Source organism: Notechis scutatus, chromosome 4, assembly GCF_049901735.1.
Source record: "Notechis scutatus isolate UNSWTSFEM ecotype Mainland chromosome 4, rNotScu1.2, whole genome shotgun sequence".
NCBI lineage: Eukaryota > Metazoa > Chordata > Lepidosauria > Squamata > Elapidae > Notechis > Notechis scutatus.
In genome coordinates this window covers 21,675,520-21,698,243 of record NC_142012.1, presented here as the reverse complement: position 1 = coordinate 21,698,243, position 22,724 = coordinate 21,675,520, and the positions used below count along the sequence as shown (strand labels likewise).

General features: G+C 36.4%; 1 protein-coding gene across 2 annotated transcripts in view; it reads right to left on the bottom strand.

The window, feature by feature from the left end:
* Nucleotides 1–2,289: 2,289 nt before the first annotated feature.
* BANK1 (B cell scaffold protein with ankyrin repeats 1) overlaps nt 2,290–22,724 on the bottom strand; it is a 183,051-nt gene continuing 162,616 nt past the window's right edge. For both annotated transcript variants that reach the window (XM_087962904.1, XM_026672701.2), the window contains 4 exons: nt 22,197–22,460; nt 11,729–11,797; nt 5,233–5,408; nt 2,290–3,631 (listed from right to left, as the gene is read on the bottom strand). In XM_087962904.1, the coding sequence (XP_087819030.1) occupies nt 3,578–3,631; nt 5,233–5,408; nt 11,729–11,797; nt 22,197–22,460 (563 nt within the window). In that variant the 3' untranslated portion in view covers nt 2,290–3,577. The remainder of the gene's footprint in view (nt 3,632–5,232; nt 5,409–11,728; nt 11,798–22,196; nt 22,461–22,724) is intronic.

The following is a 22,724-nucleotide window of genomic DNA, read 5'->3' as shown; positions in this document are numbered from 1 at the left end:
GAACAACAATTGCTTGGAAATATTGATACATATCTTATTTCCAAATAGTTTGATGCACACGGTATCTTTAGCACTTAGATTGTCTTGTTCTCTTCTTATATAAAAATGGTTTGTGTCAAAACTTCTTTAACAGTTTTGTTTTGAGAACTTTGTTTAATTGTGACAGTTCTGTCAGGAAAAAATCATGGAATAAATAATCTTAGAACAGTTTACTTACTAGAGCAATAAAAATAATATATTTGTTGACTCCTGGTGACTGCCGGGAATAGTCTCTGCAGATTTTGAAATGGTGTCAAGAAAATGGAATACTTTCTCACTGCTTCATTCTTATAACTAAGAGGGACTGACTGTCTGAAGATCACCTAAGGAAAACATTATGCCTAAGGCAAGACTAGAATGCGTGATCTCCCAGTTTCTACTCTGGTGCCTTAACTGTGGACATAATAGACTTCAGCAAGGCATTTTACAAAGTAGACCACAACCTACTTCTTGGTAAGCTAGAAAAAAGTGGGATAGATAGCACCACCTTCAGATGGATTCGCAACCGGCTGACAAACCGTACTCAACACGTAGTTCTTAATGGGTTTAAATGAACATGGAGGGAAGTAAGTGGTGGGGTGCCACAAGGTTCCATTTTAGACCCAGTACTCTTCAATATCTTCATAAACGACTTAGATGAGAGAATAAAAGGGGAACTTACCAAATTTGCAGATTATACTAAGCTGGCAGGAATAGCTAACACCCAAGAAGATAGGCTCAAGATCCACATGGATCTTGACAGACTTGAACACTGGGCCCTATCTAACAAAATGAAATTCAATAAAGAGAAAAGTAAAGTCATGCACTTAGGCAAGAAAAACCAAAAGTACACATATAGACTGGGTGAAACCAGGCTTAATAGCAGTAACTGTGAGAGAGATCTTGGGAGTCTTAGTGGACAACCAGCTAAATATGAATCAGCAGTGTGCAGCATCAGCCAAAAAAGCTAATGCAATCCTAAATTGCATTAACATTATACAATCAAGATCAAGTGAAGTACTAATAGCACTCTATAAAGACTTAATAAGACCACACCTAGAGTACTCCATCCAGTTTTGGTCAGCACACTATAAAAAAGATGTTGAGATTCTAGAAAAAGAGAAGAGCAACCAGGATGATCAGGGGATTGGAGACTAAAACATATGAAGAACGGTTAAAGGAACTGGGCTTGGCTAGTCTGGTGAAGAGAAGGACCAGGGGAGACATGATAGCAGTCTTCCAATATTTGAGGAGAGGAGAGGGATCAAGCTATTTTCTAAAGCACCTGTAAGTCAGATAAGGAATAATGGATGGAAACAGAACAAGAAGAGATTTAACCTGGAAATAAGGAGAAACTTTCTGGCAGTGAGAATAATCAACCAATGGATCAGATTGCCTTTGGAAATTGTGGGAGCTTCATCACTTGAGACTTTCAAGAAGAGATTGGACTGCCATTTATCAGAAAATGCTTGGGTGGGGGTTGGACTAGATGACCTAGAAGGTCCCTTCCAACTCTGTTAATCTGTAATCTGTAAACCTCTACACCAAACTGGTTCTTGATATAATGCAGTTTCCTTATTCTGGGGAAATGGACATATTCTGAAAAAGGTATTTTGCAAATTATCCTCCTTGTTTGAAGTTATCCTGAAGCTCTGTGGCTTTATTGGTGGCATCTTTCTTGATATTAGTATATATTTTCTCTCAATTTTTAAAGAAACACATCAGTTAGATACTATAGGCAGTGCTTCCATGAGATAAGCACCATTTTACTGTTTAACAATAGCCTCTGGAAGAGTACTCTGAGGCGATGCCTTCCAGGTGCTTTTGTTAGAGAAACTCTCATTTGTAAAAAGATAAAACACATTTTAAATAATAGGAAAAATAAAAGCTAGTTTTGTTAATTTTGGATAAGCCCCCTTCTCCCAATCCTGAGAATTTCTGAGAATTTGCAGAACTTCAGAATTCCCTGATTGCTTAATGGGAGAAAGTGACTCCCTAAACCATCCACATTGAATATATGTTTTGCCCAGTGGTGGGATTCAAATTTTTTTACTACCGGTTTTGTGGGCATGGTTTAGTGGGCGTGGCAGGGGAAGGATACTGTAAAATCTCCAGTCAGAGGTGGTATTTGCCGGTTCTCTGAACTACTCAAAATTTCCGCTACCGGTTCTCTAGAACTGGTCAGAACCTGCTGAATATCACCTCTGGTTTTGTCTTTCTAATCAAGTGTTCTGCATGCCCTAAAGTAAAATAGGCTCAAACTACAGGTAGTTTTTGATTCATGACTATTTATTTAAAAACCATTCAAAGTTACAACAGTACTGAAAAAAGTGATGTATACATGCACATTTGGGACAACCATGACCTGGATGATTGAGAATCTCCATAGACATTTGACTTATAAATGGTTCTTGCACATACAACAATCACAGTGTCTCTGTGGTCACATGATTGGGATTCAGGGGCTTGGCAACCAGCATGTGGAAGTTGGGTCCTAATTGTGTTTGTAAGTGAAGGACTATCTGTAATATGACTTATCATCTTAATTGTGAATAAAAGTGATTCTGTTGGTCACGAATGAAAAAAAAATCCAACAGATAGGCATGAATTTGTGTGTGTGTGTGTGTGTCTACTTATGTATGCATGTGTATATACACTACCCTGCTGCTTTCAGATACCAATGCTGCTACAACATACAATGTTCAGCAGCAATCAAAATTAATTAAATGACAACTTGTGCGATAAATTAGATTTAATGAGTATTTAGTTTACCACATACAATACTCTAAAACTTGCTGGTCTTCCATATACTAAACTTTTATGCTCCTGTAAACCCACAAGAATTCTCTTAGATTCTTTATGGTTTTTACCCTACTTATGCTGATCTATTATTGCAATAATGATTTCCTTTGATTTGATTTGAGTGATCTTTTCTTGATTGGTAATCTGAGTTTATCTTTGGTAATTTGGACAGAAAGGGTTAGTATAAAATGTTCAAATTTTATTATGCATAACAGAAACATTTTGTAAGATGCATATTGTCACCAATTTTTCCCTATAGAATATTTTTTTACTCAAATATTCCTCTAATATAAAAATTTTGTGGTTTTCTTTCTTAACAGATACATTTCCTTGTTCATTTGGATTTTGTTACAGGATTACATTCCAATGTGCCAATAAGATACAAAAGGAATCAGCAGCCACTACATTGTACTAACACTGTAGTCTCTTGGCTAATTGTAACATCACCTCACACTAAATAAATAATACAAAAAGAATTGGTTACATAGCTATGAAAAAAAATCAAGTCCAAATAATTTCTCTTCCCTGTTTATTGGGAAATAGCCCCTATAGAAGTCTGCCAGGATGTTTTCTAGGTTCCTGCAACTGTTGTCACAATGAATACTTGTCAGAATAAACAAAAACCTGTCCATATAAATTCTTATACATAAATCAAGACACCAGTGCTATCAAAGTTCATCTATTTTCTTAACAATTTTCCCCAACTGATTGAAGGACTTGATTGACCACAGTTTGATAATCCTTACTGTAAAGGAAATTACAGTCCAGTTTCTCCATGTGTATTGAGTTGATCCTTGAAATACTCCATCACCTAGAATGATAATAAGCAGGCAAAATTTGGCAGTTGCCTACAACATTCTGGAAAAATCTAGAGAAAGTTTTTCCATGGACTTTACTAATATAGCTCAAGCCACTTTCATAACATAGTTTCAATACTTGTAAAATGTAATTTACCATGCATCTTTTTCACCTCTGGTATTTTCTGAGAATAGAATCTCTGAGTTGGTGTATTTTTTTATAAGAAACAAGAGCAACAAAAAATCATTAAGAACAGTTGATTATTCAAACAATCAAGATTTTTAATAGCCCACTCATAAGAGTTATAGCAAAGGAAATCCTTTTAAAAAGATTTTTTTTCTTCATTCAGTTCACTATTTGCTACCAAATGAATTGTAGAAAAATTGCCCAAGGGGAAAAAAATGAAACCTTATCACTACCACTTCCCACTCCTCAAGGGCAAAAATAATTATTTTAGAAAGATCAGCCTTGATATTTTCTGTTTTAATCAGTTCTGTTGAACTATAATTTACTTCATGATTCCCAGAAAGCAAACTAGACCTATGGCAAAATATTTCTTCCTTATTTTCCCAACCTTATTTCAGCCTGCCAATAACTCTAAACACTTTAAAGAAACAGAGTATACACACACAAACACACACACATGCACACACTCTGTTTCTATTTATATATATAAATATAAACACCCTGTTTCCCTGAAAATAAGATTTAACTGGAAATAAGCTTTAGGATGATTTTTCAGGATGCTCATAATATAAGCCCTATCCAAAAAATAAACCACCGTTAAGTTTGTCAACCAGACGGACACATTTAGACCTGTATTTCCCTGAAAATAAGACCTAACTGGAAAATAAGCCCTAATGTTTCTTTTGGAGCAAAAATTAATATGACACTGTCTTATTTTTGGGGAAATACTGTGTTTGTGTGTGTCTATAAACTCATCAAAAATATTAAGAACTTTGGATGATTTGATTGGATTTTAATCCTTTTCAAGGGTTTGGAGAATGAAATATTGGCAAGGTACTAGTGCCATAAAGTAATATAGATGCGGTACTTCAAATTAATATGGTGCACACTGCACATTTTGCATTTTTTCCCCTATCACTTCTCCTTCAGTTGCTGGCAGATAATTTTTTTAGAAGTGCTTTCAAAAGAGACTAGAGTAGTTTTATTGCACTTATTTAGTGACAATATGGTTAAAGCTTATTTTTGAATGCCAATCTTCCATTGTTTGGACAGCTGTCCAGTAGCTTATAGCCTTTCTGTCTACCCAAAGATCAATAAAATTCAAAAGGACAATAACAGGAGGGAACTTCTTCCAGTGGGGCTACTGCTCACATGGAAGTCCTCTCCTTATGATTTGTTTGCATTTTCTTTCACCCTATTTTCTTCCCTACAAATTTGATGAACACTGCTGCCAGCCAAAATACTTTTTGCTGGGCTTCCTCTGAGCATTTTAATAACCCAGTATAATATTTTATAGCAATAATTATTCCAGAAGGAGGATTTCATATTTGACACTCATGGGAATACAAATCCCATTTATTGGCAGTGGTCCAAATATTATCCTCAAATGTTCAGTATAAATATGGGCAAAATATATGAATAATTTACCTGATGAGTGGTTTCCGGTCTATTTGTATGAATCTGCCAGGGCTCCAGTTTCTGCATTTCATCCATGGAACTGTTTCCCTTTTTCAGTCGCTGTTGGAACAAGATGCATTCTTCCTGCCTTGGTGGGATATTGGGCTTGACAATGGTGTATGTGACCTTGTCCTCATAACTTCTGTCTGCAGAAAGCGAGTGCAAATGATGAGGAAAAAATTATCATAAGCATCCTTGGATTTCTTGGTAAGGAAGTGAGACACAACCCATCTCAACACAGAATTGCTATTTCTGAACACCTGGGATGGGCCACATTTGGGTGTCTACAAGCCCCATATAATATTTGGAGAGCAAAAGAGGAGGACTTTTGTGAATGAGTCAGAATTTTTATCCCTGGGTTTTGTTTTTGTTTTTTGTTTTTGCTTGTGTGTTTGTGTGTGAATGTGCCTATGTATGTTTCCTAATCACTTTCACAATGCTGTAAGGGCGATGTTATAATTTTCAATGTTTTCTAATTAACATGATGGGAAATTGCACTGCTCATTTTCAGCCGTTTCACTAAGGACTATAAAAACAGATGTTTGGAGTCTCCAGATGGCTCTGGAATCTACTGGATATTGTCCAGTAAGCCCTATTTCTCAGAGGCAAATTATTTTATCCATCTTCTTCAAAATTACTAGTCAATAGAATATTTAGCCATATGCCTCATTATTCACTGATCAACAGCAAACTACCTTCACTTTGTACATACACAAATTTGTCCCATGCTCAACATCTAGTTGAGATATTAGAATATATTTTAATATTATATATTTAATTGTGTTGATAAATGAACTTGTTCATACTACATATTGCACACTGAATTGTAAAAATATAATATCTAGTTGGTGTGTGGGTGTGTGTGTGTGTGTGTAAGTGAAAGAGAGAGAAAGTGAGGGAGAGGCAGAGAGGAGAGAGGGGGGAAGGAGAGAGGGGGAAAGGGAGAGGAAGAGGGAAAGAGAGAGAGGGAGAGAGAGAGAGGGAGAGAGAGAGAATTCTACATCTACCATTCAGTTTCATGGTCATTTCCTTGATTAATTCACTCTCATTAAATTTAATAATCATTGGAGTTCCTGTTAAGAGATAGTACAATGCCATTAGCTAATTATGAAACACAAGACAGGAAGTTCTGACACATTCCATTAAGGGTGGGCAGCTTGGTTCAGAAAATAAAGGCAGAAAATGCAGCACTATCGTGCTAATATCCTGCAGCAATCAAATAATAAGTCTGTCACACATTTCCAAAGATAATCCTGTGTTCTTTTTCTTTTCTAAGCAAATTATATTTAACCTTATAGGGGAGATAAAATATTGTCTGTAAGTCTTCATGTTGCAAAAATGAGTCACACAAAATGGTAAAGGTAATGCTAGTTGTTTCTGGCTCTAGGAGGCAGTGCTCATCTCCATTACAAAGCTGAAGAGCCAGCGCTGTCCAAAGACATCTCTGTAGTCATGTGGCCGGCATGATTAAATGCCAAGGGTGCACAGAACGCTATTACCTCCCCACCAAAGTGGTCCCTATTTTTCTACTTGTATTTTTACATGCTTTCGAACTGCTAGGTTGGCAGAAGCTGGGACAAGTAACGGTAGCTCACTCCGTTATGTGGTGCTAGGGATTCCAACTTCCGAACTGTTAATCTTTGTGATCGACAAGCTCAGAGTCTTAGCCACTGAGCCACCATGTCCCTTAATGTAAAATACAGCGATATAAAGAAAAACAAAAATAGGACAACAGGAAAGGAAAAGAGGAACAGGAAAAATTGTAGGATAAATGGGAAAAGAAAAAGAAAAGCATTGTCTTCCGACTCCTTTTGGTGCAATAAGGTAATAACATACAATCTCAACTTTTTTACTTTTACATAATCATATATACTAGCCATTTCTATAACAACAAACCTATCTAGTCAGCAAAAATCGAAGTTTCATTTTCCCCCCACCTCAAGCACAAAATCCAAAAGCAGTTTTCAAGTAGAAATAAAATTAATGGTATTCTTTTCTTTAATCAAAGCAGTCAATTTAGTAATTTCTGTGAAGTCCATCAGCTTTTGCAGGCATTTGTCCATTATGGGAATCAAAGTACTGTATATACTCGAGTATAAGCCTAGTTTTTCAGCCCATTTTTTGTGCTGAAAAAATCCCCTCGGCTTATACTCGAGTCAGATTCCCTCTGAAAAAAAATGGTGTGGAGTCGCGGCCTCCGGCGGCAGCGACTCCCAACAGCCCAGCCGGGAAGGGAAAGGCAAAAAGTGCTTTGCCTTTCCTTCCCGAGGCGGCGGGACTGGGGCCGCGCCGGCGGTAGTGACTCCTGACTCAGGGGCCTCCGAGGGAGGGGAAGAGAGTGACTCCTGCCTCCCGCTGTCATCATCATCTTCTTCTTTTGGGTTAGTGAATCAATTAAACCTTTCATGATAGTGAGATCGCTTCCCAAATTAATTATTTTTATTTTTGAAATTTACCAGTAGCTGCTGCATTTCCCACCCTCGGCTTATACTCGAGTCAATAAGTTTTCCCAGTTTTTTGTGTAAAATTAGGTGCCTCGGCTTATATTCGGGTCGACTTATACTCGAGTATATACGCTATCCTTCCATTTTTGCACATAAAGTATGCTTTCTGCATCCATAGGCCATTGCTGAGACAGCTTAAAATTGTCTTTAGTTGTAATTTGAAAGAAGTGTTTTCCTCTTCTTCTGACACAATTTTGGCTATGGACATGATCTAGTACATTTTACTGATAATGTGGTTAAGACTTGCCAAGTATTACATTGGCTTCTTATATATACTCAGCAAGGACTCTTTTGAATAAATGCTAGGCTACATCTGTACTTTAAAGTAGAGGGCTTGTGCATTCTTCAGAAAATTCTGGGTCAATGCTCCCCAAAGTACCAACTTAAACTGGAAAAGAGGGCTATATTGTGCATTATTGGTTCTCTTACTGAAGAGTATACTATATTTGACTTAAGCATAGTTTATAAAATAATCTGCTTTAATGTACTACCAATCAATGATTTTTTTCACCTTCAACTGCAACAATACAAGAGCACACAATCAGAAAGTATGACTTCAGCAACAGAGTGGTTAATGCCTGGAACACACTACCTGACTTTGTTGTCACATCCCCAAACCCACACTCCTTTTCCCTCAAACTAACCACTATTGACTTCACCCACTTCCCAAGAGGTATGTAATTGCATAAGCACACAATGATGTCTACCGTCCCTGTCCTATTGTCCCCAATTATTCATACCTATTTCCTGTATTTATACTTATGTTTATTATCATGTAAGCTATTGACAAATAAATAAATATGTGGACATTTATCCCACTTGCTGATGGAAAGGAAAAGGAATACTAACTACCAGGAGGCAATAATGTCCAGTTTTATCCTTATTGGGAGTCATCAAAATGTATATTACCATGTCTCATTCCATGAGCTTCTCTTGGACCATTGTGCTTCACATGACTAGATCCAGGGCATGAGGTTTAAGGCAAGGGCGTCCAAACTTTAAGCCTGCCTGACTTCAACTCCCAGAATTCCCCAGCCAGATTTAAAGTTGCCAAGGTTGAAGACTGCTGTTTAAGGGATATCCATGTCCTGCTGCTCAGTGGTACTGAAGGAAGAGGTGCATAGAATCAGAATGATATGTACAATCCATCTTCCCTTAAGCACATAAAAATGCTAAATTATGTTATGTAATCTGTATATGATACTTTACAGTACATCATATCAACCTTGAGCCTTGGAGGGAGGAAGAAAATGTCTCCTAAAGCTAATTCCCAGGGTATAGTTATCTAAAGCGCAATGGTCCATGAATTAAATATCTCTGTATGAAAATAATTTATATAGCCCCCCTGTTCAAGAGACATCAAGCCATACAGATTCTTTTCTTACAGATAAAGGCCTGTGAACCACCTGCACTTAGATCTAGATTTTAAGATCTAACTGCAATACCAGAGGCATCTTTTGTTGTTTAACAAACCAATCAATGCCCTTAGTCTAATGATCTCTGATGAAATCACTCTGTGTTCCAATCCAATGGTAAAATCCAGTTCAAAACATGAAGTTATTGGCAGTAAAAGGACAAGTAAGAGATAAGCTTCCATGGGTCAAATAAAGCTGACACTACAGTGCTTAAATTGTAGATACAAAGTGCATTCTTGATTCTACAATTAGGAAGAAGACCTCACATATCAAATCACAATTAAGCTGTGAAATTTCAGATAGTTTATCCATCATGGTTGGAATGCTCAAACTGTTGATAAGAATTTGTTAAACTTATTAAAATTACATGACATATTGTGTCTGCAAGAAACCAGAAAGCCAGATGGATGTAACTTAGATCAGAATAAATTAGATCAAGGGTTATTACAACATGGAAACCACATTCTATGGAATACTCTTTTAGGCTATTTTGTTAGCAGAAAGAGGAATCTGGAGGCATCTAAAAAAAATGGACTACTGTCTCCCCAGCCCATAATGAGACTTATGATAATAAATGAGCTTACCCTACTGACTCTAAATGTCTATAAGCCTTCTAGAAGTGCCAAATTTCAAAATTATTACTGGTGGATTATCCAGGGAAATACAATAGATATATTAGAAGATGAATTTTAGCAGATATTTTTAGCAGATATTATTATATTAATATTTAATATAATATATAAAAGAACAAAATGGTTACAATTATCTTCCCTTTTAACCAGACAGATTCTATAGTAAACCCAGCAGAATATTAATTTTTGAATTTACTTTATATATGGAACTATCAACTCCTGAATGGTTCCTATCCCAGGGATTTCCCCAAGCAATTACACCCACTTATAAAATAGTGAAGAAGTATCATCAATTATGTACATATCCTCTCTGCCAGGAGAGGAAAATTTTAGGAGGTGGGGGTGATTTTAAGAATTTGGAGTAATCTACAAGCTATCGCTTTCCAACATTAGGCTAGGAGCCAGTAAGAAGTTGAAAGTTTACAATGAGAAAACCATTGCAATTTTACTTTCAAGTCATCTGGACATCTACTAAATGCCAGTAAAGAAGGTTTTCTGGGTTTTGTTGCTTCCATCTAGTAATCTCTTTGGTTGGTATGCACTGAAATTGTCATCCACTAGATAAGGATGATGATGCTAACAGCTTACATCCTGTGATGATATTGTTAATATTATTAAACAACACCTGCCTATCACAGATTCTTGGTAGGTACCATATTTTTCGGAGTATAAGATGCATTTTTCCACCCCCAAAAGTAGGTGGAAATGTCTGTGCATCTTATACACTGGATGTTGCCGAAGCCCTGCACACCTGCTGGCCTCCACCTTTTGGCCTCTGCCTCCCAGCAATTTGCCTCCATGCAGCAAACAGCAAACAGTCTGTTTCAGTTTCAGTTTCAGCACAGCCTGATTAGCACCAGCAGCTTATTGTTAGTCGGCCTCCCAACGATCAGCTATTTCAGGCTGCAGGGATTGCCATTGCCTATTGTCGCCTCCACACTCCTCATTTTTGGCCTCCACATCCCATTTTTGGCCTCCTGCATCCCATTTTCAGCCTCTGTGTGCCCCATTTTCTGCCCGTTCCAATCCCCACCGCCCAGAACAGGCCAAAAATGGGGCAAACAGAGGCCAAAAACGAAATGCGGATGCCAAAAATGGAGTCCGTGGAGGCGGCTTTAGGCTATGGTAATCCTTGCAGCCTGAAACAGCTGATCGTTGGAAGGCAGATCCAACTGACAATCAGCTGCTTGTGCACAGCAAGCTGTGCTGAAACTGAAACTGAAACAGGCCGTTTCAATTTGCTAGAAAATTGCTAGGAGACAGAGGCAGATTTTTTTCTTGTTTTCCTCCCCAAAAGCTAGGTGTGTCTTATACTTTGGAGTGTGTCATACTCCAAAAAATATGGAAAATAAAAATGCCAAATCCAGTCTAAACATCTGGTTGACTGTATGACCAACCATAATGATAATTTTTATGCCACCTGATTCCCAGCATATAAACTTGTTTTGCCTCCAGTCTGCTATTCCTTCCATATCCCCTCTAAGCAAATGTAGCAGCTGGTTACTAACTTTGACTTTTAGCTAGAAGGATTGACTGGAGAGTTCTGTGTCTGCAGACCTCAAAATGGCTATCCTGCCGGCCTCATCTATATTTATATCCCAGGACTGTGCAATAATTTGCATTGGTGAAACCAATTAATAATGAACAATTGTGTAGATAGTTGTGCTATTAATTGTTGCATGCTATATTCCCTTCTTATCCAACCTGGTTCTCTCCAGATGTGCCGGGACTGCAAATTCCCACAGTTCTCATCCAGCATATACATTAATCATATTGGCTTTGAATTCGGTCAAGTTGCAGTTCTAATACAATGCTGATTGTCCACAATAAGAGAAATGAATCCTGCATTGCTATTAAGCTGTATTCATATTACTTTAAAAAACAGCAAAATTGAAAAAAGTATTTAATTCTGTACCTAGTTTCCGGACGGCATTCAACAGCTTCTCATTACCAGCATGAGTCCTAGTCACCTTTTGCTGAAAGACTGTAACAAAACAGCAAATTAAGAAGTTACTAGCAGCAGCAGGAAAACAAAAAAGCTGATTATCCATCACAATTCTAGTGTCTTGATAGAACACCTAAGACCTTTAAAAACAGAATATAAGAAGAAATCCCATTGTGCAGATTGGTTTTATTTTTTACAACTTTCTACAACTTTGTTTGGTTGAATTTCTTTTACACAATAGGCAGGCAGTAGAGGGATCCTACCTTAGTCACTACCGGTTCGGTGGGTGATCGTGTGTGCATGCGCACATGCCCCTAACGTGTGCGCCCCTAACAAGCCAATCACCTGAGAGGATGAAGAAACGAAAAGCTAGGAGTGACCCTCCCACCCTCCTATTCATTTTTCAGTCTTTTATCCTCTCAGCTTCTTTTTCCTCCTCTCAGCTGATCGGAGGCTTTTTAAAATTACCTGTTGGGCAGAACCAGTAGTGATTTTTACTACCGGTTTGGCCAAACCAGGCTGAAATGGTAGCATGCCACCACTGACAACAGGGCTTTGGTTTCTACCTCTTCCATGTAGACATTGGCCACATTAGGGGACACAGATGAACCCATGGTGCAGCTGTGTTTTTGTCTGTAGAAACCTCCCTTGTATTTAAAATAAGTAGTGGTCAGGCAGAGGTCTAGCATGACACATATGTGGTCTTGGCAGAAGCTGATTCTGTCACCTAAGCTGCTGTCTTGTAGCACTCATTTGTTCACTACTGTGACAGCCTCAGTTATTGGCATACTGGTGAAGAGGGAAGTCACATCATAGGAAACCATGGTGTCATCTGAGTCAGTTTAGTTTCCGAAGCTTGTTGGTGAAGTCCTGTGAATTGTTGATGTGATGGGTGGTGTTGCCAACTAGAAAAGCTAATAAGGTACAAATGACCAGCTGTCTTCAAGGAGTATAAATCCTTTCATTCTCCACAGAACCGGTTGTTAAAAAATTTGAATCCCACCCCTGTTGTCAGGGAAATAGTTGAGAAAGCATATTATTTACTTATGCTTTGTAAAAGGTTGTTGTGTATTGGCTCAGGCATATCATCCTTGGAAGCTAAAGTTAGTATCATTTAACTACAGATAGGTGCAAGTTTGCTTACAGCTTAGCTATGACTTTTCAGAGCTGTTTCAGGCCTGAGGAAGATGCTTCAGGGTCTGTTCTGGGTGACTCATTGGCATCCTGGATATAGTTGATAGTGTGAAAAATCTACCATCTGAAGTTCATGCTTATAATTATAAGTCTGTCCAGCCCATTTTCCAATAGGCATGTGATCTACAATTCAAAGTTATATATATATACTGACTTCCTCAGAAATTGAGGAAGTAAAATAAAGCTTATGTCCAGGTTATTATACAGACTAACAGAACAATAGAGTTAGAAGGGACATTGGAGGTCCTCTAGTCCACCCCCCTGCTCAGGCAGGAAATCCTGTAACCTTTCAGACCAATGGTTGTCCAAGCTCTTCTTCAAAAAGTTTTAAAAGTTTAGTTTCAAAGTCATGGTATTTGTAGGTCAAATTTTCATGTCTGCTATGGTGACCAAGAACCTGTCCCAATTTTTAGATCTACTTATACTTAAATTCTTCTGTTGAATTTAATATTTTGTGGAGCTGATAATCTAAACTAAAGGAATTACTGGTATATAGGTAGGTCATGTGACTGGCTGGGCGTGACCAACTCAACATCACTCACATCGAGGCACGCATCTCCTCGCCTGGCCTCTCGTGACTGTGGGGATGCTGCAACAGTCGTAAGTGTGAAAAACGGACATAAGTCACTTTTTTCAGTGCCATTGTAACTTTGAATGGTCACTCCACACAAGCAAAGTATCAGCAAAGGAGGAATAAAAACTCCAGAGAAGTTCCAGACAGGAAGTCTAGTCCTGCCAAGAATGTAATAAGAATTAATGGAGAGGGAGAAGGCGGAGCCACGTCGCCGCGTTACAGCTGTAATTTCGGGGCTCCGAAGTTACAGCTGATATCTTCGCCCTGGTCGGTCCCAACGGACCTAAACCGTCCCGTAGAGACGGTGATAGTAAGGGGCGCGTTCTGTCGATCACAGGGACACCGCAAGTCCCTGGTGGATCCAGAAGAAGCCCCTTTACCATCGGCGGAGAGGCAGCCATTAAGCTGCTGAAGCAGGGACAGCTCCGGAAGGAAGAGAAGAAAGAAAGAGAAAGTGTATCGGCTGGTGAGATTTATTTTTTTATTTGGGATAAGGACACCCTAGAAGAAGAAGGAATCTGTAAGATTTTTGACAGAATTTGATAAGATGGACTTAGTGGCGATTTTTTAGAAGATGTCAAAATGAGGTTTGGCTTTTTACTTTTTTTTTCTAGCGAACTTTTATTGTGATTAGTAATTGTAACCAGACTGGTTTTGTTTTGTTTTTTCTATAATTACCTTTCCTTTTTGACTGTTTATATTTTTAATAGAGGCTTCCTTTAGTGATTTTTTCCTTTTTTAAATATACACATATATATATACATATTTTCTTTTTCTATTGGTTTTTTTTGGGAGGAAGAAGGGGGAGTGGAGTTGAGAAACTTTGTAACTCTGCAACACTGCCAACTAGAGGCTTGAAAATACTTTACTTGAAGTTGAGAGAACTGTGAGAAACTCTCTCCCAAGGACACTGAGTTGATAAGATAGAGAGAGGAACTCTGGAGAATGTTTTCACAGGTGTCTCTTTGGGATTTCTACAATCAACTGAATGTTTGAAGCTTGGCTTTGAAACTTGTGGAGAAGCCATAATAAGAGCCTTGGATGTTTAAATAAAATGCAGTGTGATTTTTGCTTTACTTGTTGTTAGCTTTTATCCCTCCTCCTTAACCCTATAGTTTTTTGTAATATTTGTACACTTTTGCTTATTACTATTATTATTATTTTTCATTTTTTTTTTCTCTAAAGGGAAAGCCTCAGAATATTGTTTCTTTTTTCCTTTTTTTTTCTTTTTTGGGGGACTTTTGTTTTTTTTATCTTTGTATGTATATACTCTTTTTTTGTGGCCATGTTTTTTTTTTTCTTGAGATTTCGCAATTGGATTAAGGTGTGAAGAACCTGAAGAATTTTTCTTTTCTTTTCCTTTTATTATTATTGTTATTTTTTTAATATTATTGGGTTTTATTCTCCTTTTGACTATTGCAACTGAGGATTAAGGTCTAGAAGAACCTGAAGAAAGAAATTTTTCTGGTGGCAATTTTTCTTTTTCCTTGGAATTTTTTTTCCTTTTTAAATTTTGGGCTTTTTGTTTTTTTTTACTGATTTTTCTTTTTTACGTTTTTCCTTTCTCTAATTGGATTATAATTGTTACACTGCCAACTGGATAAAAAGAGTGGGAAGATTCTGAGCTATTCAAATGAGTAAGAAAGTTCTACCTTCTGGCGCATCAACTTCTGCTCCTGCCTCCCCATCAACTGGAGGACGACTTTTAACAATGGCGAAGCAAGATAAAGGACAAACGGATCTAACGACGGTTATGCAAGGAATTCAAGAACTTAAAATGAGTATTGAACAAAGGATGGGGAGTATTGAACAAAAAATTGAAAATATCCAACAGATGATGGCGAAGTATGATGAGAAACTACAAAAATGGAAGAGAAAGACAATCAAAGAGATGAGAAATTGCAAAAATTAGAAGAGAAAGACAATCAAAGAGATGAGAAAATTGGAAATATTGATGACAGAGTGACAACGCTTGAACAAAACAAGAATGAGATGGTGAAGTGGGAGATGGACAGATCAGAATATTACCTCAGATTTCAAAATATAGAGGAAGAAAAAGGACAAGATCTTGCTGCAGTAATGATAGAAATCTTGGCTGGAGCTTTGGAAATAACAGAGGAAAAAATGATGGATGGAATAGATGAGATATACCGAGTTTTTACAAGATATGCATCGAGGAATAAGTTACCAAGAGAAGTTCATGTTAGATTTACTAAAAAATCTATCAGAACGCAGATATTACATGCGGCAAGAGAGAAGACATTGAAATATGGAGATAAAGAGATTGGGGTTTTAAAACAAGTACCCAGAAAAATTAGAGATGAGGAGAGAATATCGTTTCCTGACTAAAGTATTATTGGAAAAGGAGGTGAATTACAGATGGTTGATTCCAGAAGGATTAATGATTACATGGAAAGAACAGAGATACAGAATTGGCTCAATTGATGAAGCAGAATCGTTTTATAAGGAATTTTTAAAAGAAGAGAAACAGAGATAGAAGAAGAGACTACCTTAACTGAATTTCAAGAGGACCAAATAGAGATGGGAAAAGAAGAAGGTGCAGTAGGTGGACAAGTGGAGACTAAAGAACAACGTGAAGTAAGATCAACGAGAGCCGTTAGACCTAAATATAAATCATAACTATGGAGGAAAAAAAATTGATTTCTTTGAATATAAATGGGCTGAATTCAGCTACTAAAAAAAGGAAAATTTTTCATAAAATAGAGAAATTAAAATTTGATATAATTTGTTTACAAGAAGTACACATTAAAAACAACATCAACAATTATTGGTGCGACCAAAAATAGGGAAAATTTTTACTTCTTTGGCCCAGTGTAAGAAAAGAGGAGTGGTATTGTATATTAAAGAAACCATTTCAGCAAAATTGATTTATACTGATGAAGATGGAAGAGTATTAATGGTTGAAATAGTGGATAACAATACAAAGATACTTTTGGTTGCAATCTATGCTCCGAATGATAAACAAAAAGATTCTATAAAAAGTTACATATGAAAATAATTGAACTGGACTACGCTAATATATTTATAATGGGAGATTTTAATGGAATTGTAGACAATGAATTGGATTACACAGCAAAAATAACACGACAAAATAGGAAGATCCTCCCTAAATCCTTTTTGAAATGATAGAGGAATTAAATCTAAAAGATATATGGAGAGAAAGAAATACTAAAACTCAACAATATACTTTCTACTCGAATAGACATTCATCATGGTCCAGAATAGATATGATCTGGACGTCAACAGAATTATTATCTAATATTCAAGAAATAAATATTGAAACAAGTACATGGGCAGATCACAACCCAATGACAATTAAATGGAAAGGACAAAAAGAAGATCTAGATGGACATTAAATAATACTATTTTAAAGGAAAAAGATTTTATACAGTGGATGGAAAAGAACTGGCCTTCTTTTTTAATGAAAACAGAAAAGAAGATACTTCAATACAGAATGTTTGGGACACAATGAAGGCATATGCAAGAGGATTGATAATGGAATACATAAAGAAAAAAATATTAGAAAGAGGCAAATGATTAAAACTTTAGAAGATGATTATAAAAATTGGAAAAAGAATTACAGAGAATGCCACAGAAAAAAAGATATTAAATTTAAAATGGATATAATTAAACATAAAATGGATCAAACAGAGAAAGAAGAACTGGCGCAAAAAATTAGAAGTGCTAAACAGAACTATTTTGAGGATGCAAACAGGCCAGGTAGATGGTTAGCATACAAACTGAGAAAAGAGAAAGAATCAAGGAGAATACCACAGTTAATGGATGAACAGGGTCTAGTCTGTCATGGTAATAAGGAGAAAAAGAGAATTATTCGAGATTTTTATGCGCAATTATATAAGCAGGAGGATTTTGATGAGGGGAAAATTAAACAGTATTTACAAAATGCCAACCTACCCAAGATATCTGATGAAACTGGGAAAATGTTGGAAAATCCTATAACAATGATGGAATTAACTGAAGCACTTAATAGACAGAATAACGGGAAAGCACCAGGACCAGATGGTTTCCCGGCAGAATTTTATAAAACATTACAAGAATCACTGAGCATCCCAATGTTAGAAATTATGAATGAAGTTATGATAAATAAGAAAATACCTAAAACATGGTCAGAAGCTTATATTACGCTTATTCCAAAAGAAGGGACTGACCCATCACAAATTAAGAATTATAGACCTATTTCTTTATTGAATGCAGATTATAAAATCTTTGCTTCAATTTTGGCAGAAAGGCTTAAAAATACTTAAATAATTTTATTCATTCTGATCAGAATGGATTTCTACCAAAGAGACAAATTAAAGACAACATGAGAGTAATTTTGGACACTTTGGAATATTATGAGGCACACCCTGAAAAGCAAATGGCTTTGATATTTTTAGATGCTCAAAAGGCATTTGATAACGTGAATTGGAGATTTATGTTATTATTATTGGAACAGATGGGTTTTGCTAGAAAATTTATTCAAGCAATAGAAGCTATATATTATAAGCAAACAGCAAAAGTGATGATAGATGGAGAATTTACAGACTCTATCAATATTAAAAAAGGCACAAGACAAGGATGTCCACTGTCCCCTTTGTTATTTGTATTGACTTTGGAAGTATTAAATAGAAATATTAGAGAGGATACAAATATAAAAGGAATGAAAGTTAAAAAGGAGGAATTTAAATTGCAAGCCTTTGCGGACGATTTGGTCTTTATTCTGGAAGATCCTCTAGAGACAGCTTTAAAACTACTGGAAAAGATAGAGACGTATGGTGAGATGGCTGGCTTGAAAATAAATAAAGACAAAACAAAGATTCTGACAAAAATATGTTATTAAGGCAAAGAGAAGAGTTGGCAGACTTATTGAAAATTCAAGTTACGAATAAAGTTAAATACTTGGGGATAATTTTGACGTCAAGATGTACTACACTGAAAGAGAATAATTATATTAAACTTAAACAGCAGATAGCATCTGACTTGAAAAAATGGGAAAATCTACAATTATCTTTGATAGGTAGAATCTCAACAATTAAAATGAATATTTTACCCAGAATTTTATATTTGTTTCAAACAATACCAATTAGGCTTGGTAAAGACTATTTTGATGAAATAAATAAAATGGTGTTGAAGTATATATGGCACGGTAAGAAAGCGAGAATAAAACTAAAACTTTTACAGGATGCTAGAATTAGAGGAGGATTTGGCCTTCCTAATTGGGAGTTGTATTATCAAGCTGCAAATTTAATGTGGGTTAAAGAATGGATAACGTTAAGAAAGTCTAGATTACTGGCATTGGAAGGACATGATTTATTATTGGGTTGGCATGCTTTTTTATGGTATAAGGGAACTAAATCGCAGGGTTATTTTAGAAGGCACTATATACGGGAATCGTTATGGTTGAATTGGGAGAAAATTAAGAAACAATGTTATTTGAAAATTCCAGTTTGGTTATCAACTATTGAAGCTTTTTCCTATCCCATAATTTATAAGAAGGAACAAACAGTTAGATATGGGGAAATACTGGATGAAAAGGGTGAACTTAAAACGATGCAAAAGCTAGAAGAACAAGATATAAAGATGAATTGGTTTTCATATGCGCAAATACACTCAAGGTATCTTAAAGATTCTAAAACAGAAGGATTTTATGATAAATTGACTGATTTAGATGGGATTTTGACAGGTGCTGATGAAAAAGTGATTAAAAAACTATATAGTTATTTGTTGGAAATTAAATTAGAGGAAGAACAAGTCAAAGAAACAATGATTGTTTGGGGAAGAACTTTGGATATGGGATTGATTTAGAAAAATGGCAAAAATTGTGGTCTCAAAATTATAAAATGACAATGTCAGTAGCATATAAAGAAAATTTGTATAAGATGTTTTACAGGTGGCATTTTCCCCGACAAGAATAGCAAGAATGTTCAAGAATAAATCCGAAAAGTGTTGGAAATGTCATCAGATCCCTGGCTCATATTACCATATGTGGTGGACTTGTGAGGAGGCCAGGAAATACTGGACTAGAATTCGCATATGGTTGGAAGAAATGACAAAAAACATATAGATTTGAAACCAGAGATTTTTCTATTGGGAATCTTACCTGATACATTTAATAAAAACTTAAAGTATTTGATTGTAAATGTGTTAACAGCGGCTAGGATTGTATTTGCTAGAAATTGGAAGAATGAGAAAATACCATTAGAGGAAGAAATTATTAAGAAAATATTGGAATGTGCTGAAATGAGTAGATTGACATTTGAAATTAGAGAACAAGAAGATAAACAATTCTATGAAGTTTGGGATCTTTTTTATCAATGGTTAGATAAAACAATATAATAATAGAATATATATATATTTTGGTTTTGATAATATTTTTAGAATATTATATTAAGATAGATTTGGTATGATTTTACGATTTGTTATAAATTAATTAAATTATAGTTATCTCGCTTAAGCATGAATTAGTTAAATTATAGTCAAATGATTGTTTAATAAGGATATTAGGATATATAATTGTTGATTGATAATATGAGTTATTATGTAACATAATTATTATGATGACTATGAAATAGATGCACAAAAAGGAGTGATAAACCAACCGATACACTGTCTGTAAATTTATGAAGAATGATGATGTTTTTATGTTATGTTTTATGTTTTATGTGTTTTTATTTGTTGTTAAAATCAATAAAACTTTTATTAAAAAAAAAAAAAAAGAATTAATGGAGAGGCAGTTTCTGTAAGCAACACCAGAATGTTTCCTTCCTGCCTTCCTTACAGGATTAGGCCAGTAATTTCTTCTAACAACCGGTTCTCCGAACTGCTTAGAATGTTAACAACCGGTTCTAGTGAATAGGTGCGAACCTGTAGAATCCCACCCCTGCCTGACACCATAAAATTGGACCTAATGTTATAATAGTTTAATGAACAATAGAAATAAAAAAAACACCACATCTTAAAAATGGAAAGGGGATAGATCAGGGGTGTCAAACTCAAGGCCCATGGGCCAGATCTGGCCTGTGAGAAGGTTAGATCTGGCCTGTGAGGTCGGCCTGGAAAACCCTAGCCCTGCCCCGGCTGGACGCTCCCTTTGGGCATGCGCAGCTCATTTGCCTCGTCATGCCTCACCCTGCCACTCATCTCTGTTGTCATCTTTGCTTCCTTCAACCTACATATGAACAGTAGTTTCCTTGCTAAAACAGAAAATGGTGGCATCACAGATTATCTATAGGTGTTTATCAGTGGTGGGATTCAAATTTTTTTTATTACCGATTCTGTGGGCATGGTTTGGTGGACATGGCAGGGGAAGGATATTGTAAAATTCCCTTTCTCTCCCCACTCCTGGGGGAAGGTTGCTGCAAATCTCATTCCCTCCCCACCCCACTAACCTGCTTTCCAGCTCTGTTCTCCTGTGCAGGGCAACAAAAGAAGACCCAGTCAATCAGCTGGGACTCAGGAGGCAGAGAATAGATGGGGTGGAGCCAGTCAGAGGTGGTATTTGCTGGTTCTCTGAAGTACTCAAAATTTCTGCTACCGGTTCTCCAGAACTGGTCAGAACCTGCTGAACCTCTGGTGTTTATGCTCCAAGCAAACTTTTTTCTTTTTCTCCAAAGAATTTTAGATTTTTAAGTAAGTTGGGAATCCTCAACATTTTATTCTCACAAGCTCATATTAGACCTCTGGGAAATCATGATAGATAAATGGACATAATTATCCTCAAAATAAAGCTACATATAAATAAAGCTAACAGTAAATAAAAGCCTAATCGAGGAATTATCAAAACCCATTCCCACCAACACTGACAGGGCAACCACTAGTATATAAAATGAGAGCAAACCCCAATCCTTACTTGTATTGATGATGTTATCTAATTTGGTAATGAAACATCTGCAAGAAAATAACCAAGCTCAGAAAGCACTAAGTAATCCACTTACTGTATAAATTAGCATAATTCAATTTGCTTGTTTGCTCGCTGTGTTAATGGTTTTACCATTCTAACTGGTTAATGGGTTGGGTTGCCAGTAAAGTCTATGTACTTTGCATTTGTTCTAATATGTGTGATTCTCACTGTTGGCAAATTTCTTTAGCCCAGAATTTAGAAAAACCTCATGCTCACTTGACTTAGTGACCCAAAGTTTGTTTCTACTATTTCTTACTATAAGCTTCACAATGTAGAGAACTGTGATTCCCCTCTTCCATGTAAAGTATGGAGAGGGAAGGTGATACTATCCAGATGTTTTGAATTGCAATTCCCATTTTTCATTGCCATTGGTTACTTCAGCACGAATTACTAAGAGACGAAGTTCAAATATCTGGAGAGCACCAATTTGCCTACATGTAAATTTTGCTAGATGTGTGACCTTCTTTATATCTCTGGAACTGGACTTGATTTCTGTGCTCGGTAATAGGCAGGTTTTCTGCATAACCCATATGACTTCCATTTTGTCTGCAAGAACATCTGGCTGTCTTTTGCATCTGTGAGGTGCTTCTATAAGCAAGTTGCTGAATGTGGTGTTGCTGAGGTGTTTGGAAAGTCAAGATTTATTACTGTGCTGAAGTCTGACAGATGGTCAGAAATAAATAAGTGGAAGTTTATTTCCAGCAAAAGTTCATCAAAGCATTTGAACACTGAATGACAATGAATGTTACCTTGAGCTATGTAAGAAGTGCTCTCCTCTCTCACAGCAGCAGACAACGGACGTGGGGCAGGTGCTGGTGGCCGATGCATAATAAAGGATCCACCATCTTTCCTTTGCTCTTGAAACTCATTCTCCATAATGGCATCATACACACCATCATTTACTACAGCAGAGGTGTAGGGATCTTCCTCATCTATTTCATCAGAATAATCATTTATCTTAGGCTCTCCTTCTGTCCCCTTCTTTTCCACTTGGCCTTCCACTCTTTTCAAGGCTGAAACGAAAAGAATGACACTAATGTCATTAAGCACAACTCTGAATGAAAGTTTTGACAAAAGTCTACTAATGTGGACCTTTGTAATGACATGTAACCTTCGTTTATTGACTAATTTGTTTAGTGAACAGTTTGCAGTTAAAACAACAATGAAAAAATAACTTTGACCAAATCCTCACATTTACAAACTTCACAGGTCTATAAAGCAAAGGAAAGCTGACATTAAGATCATAATCTTAGTCATGGTTTCATTTAACAAGACTT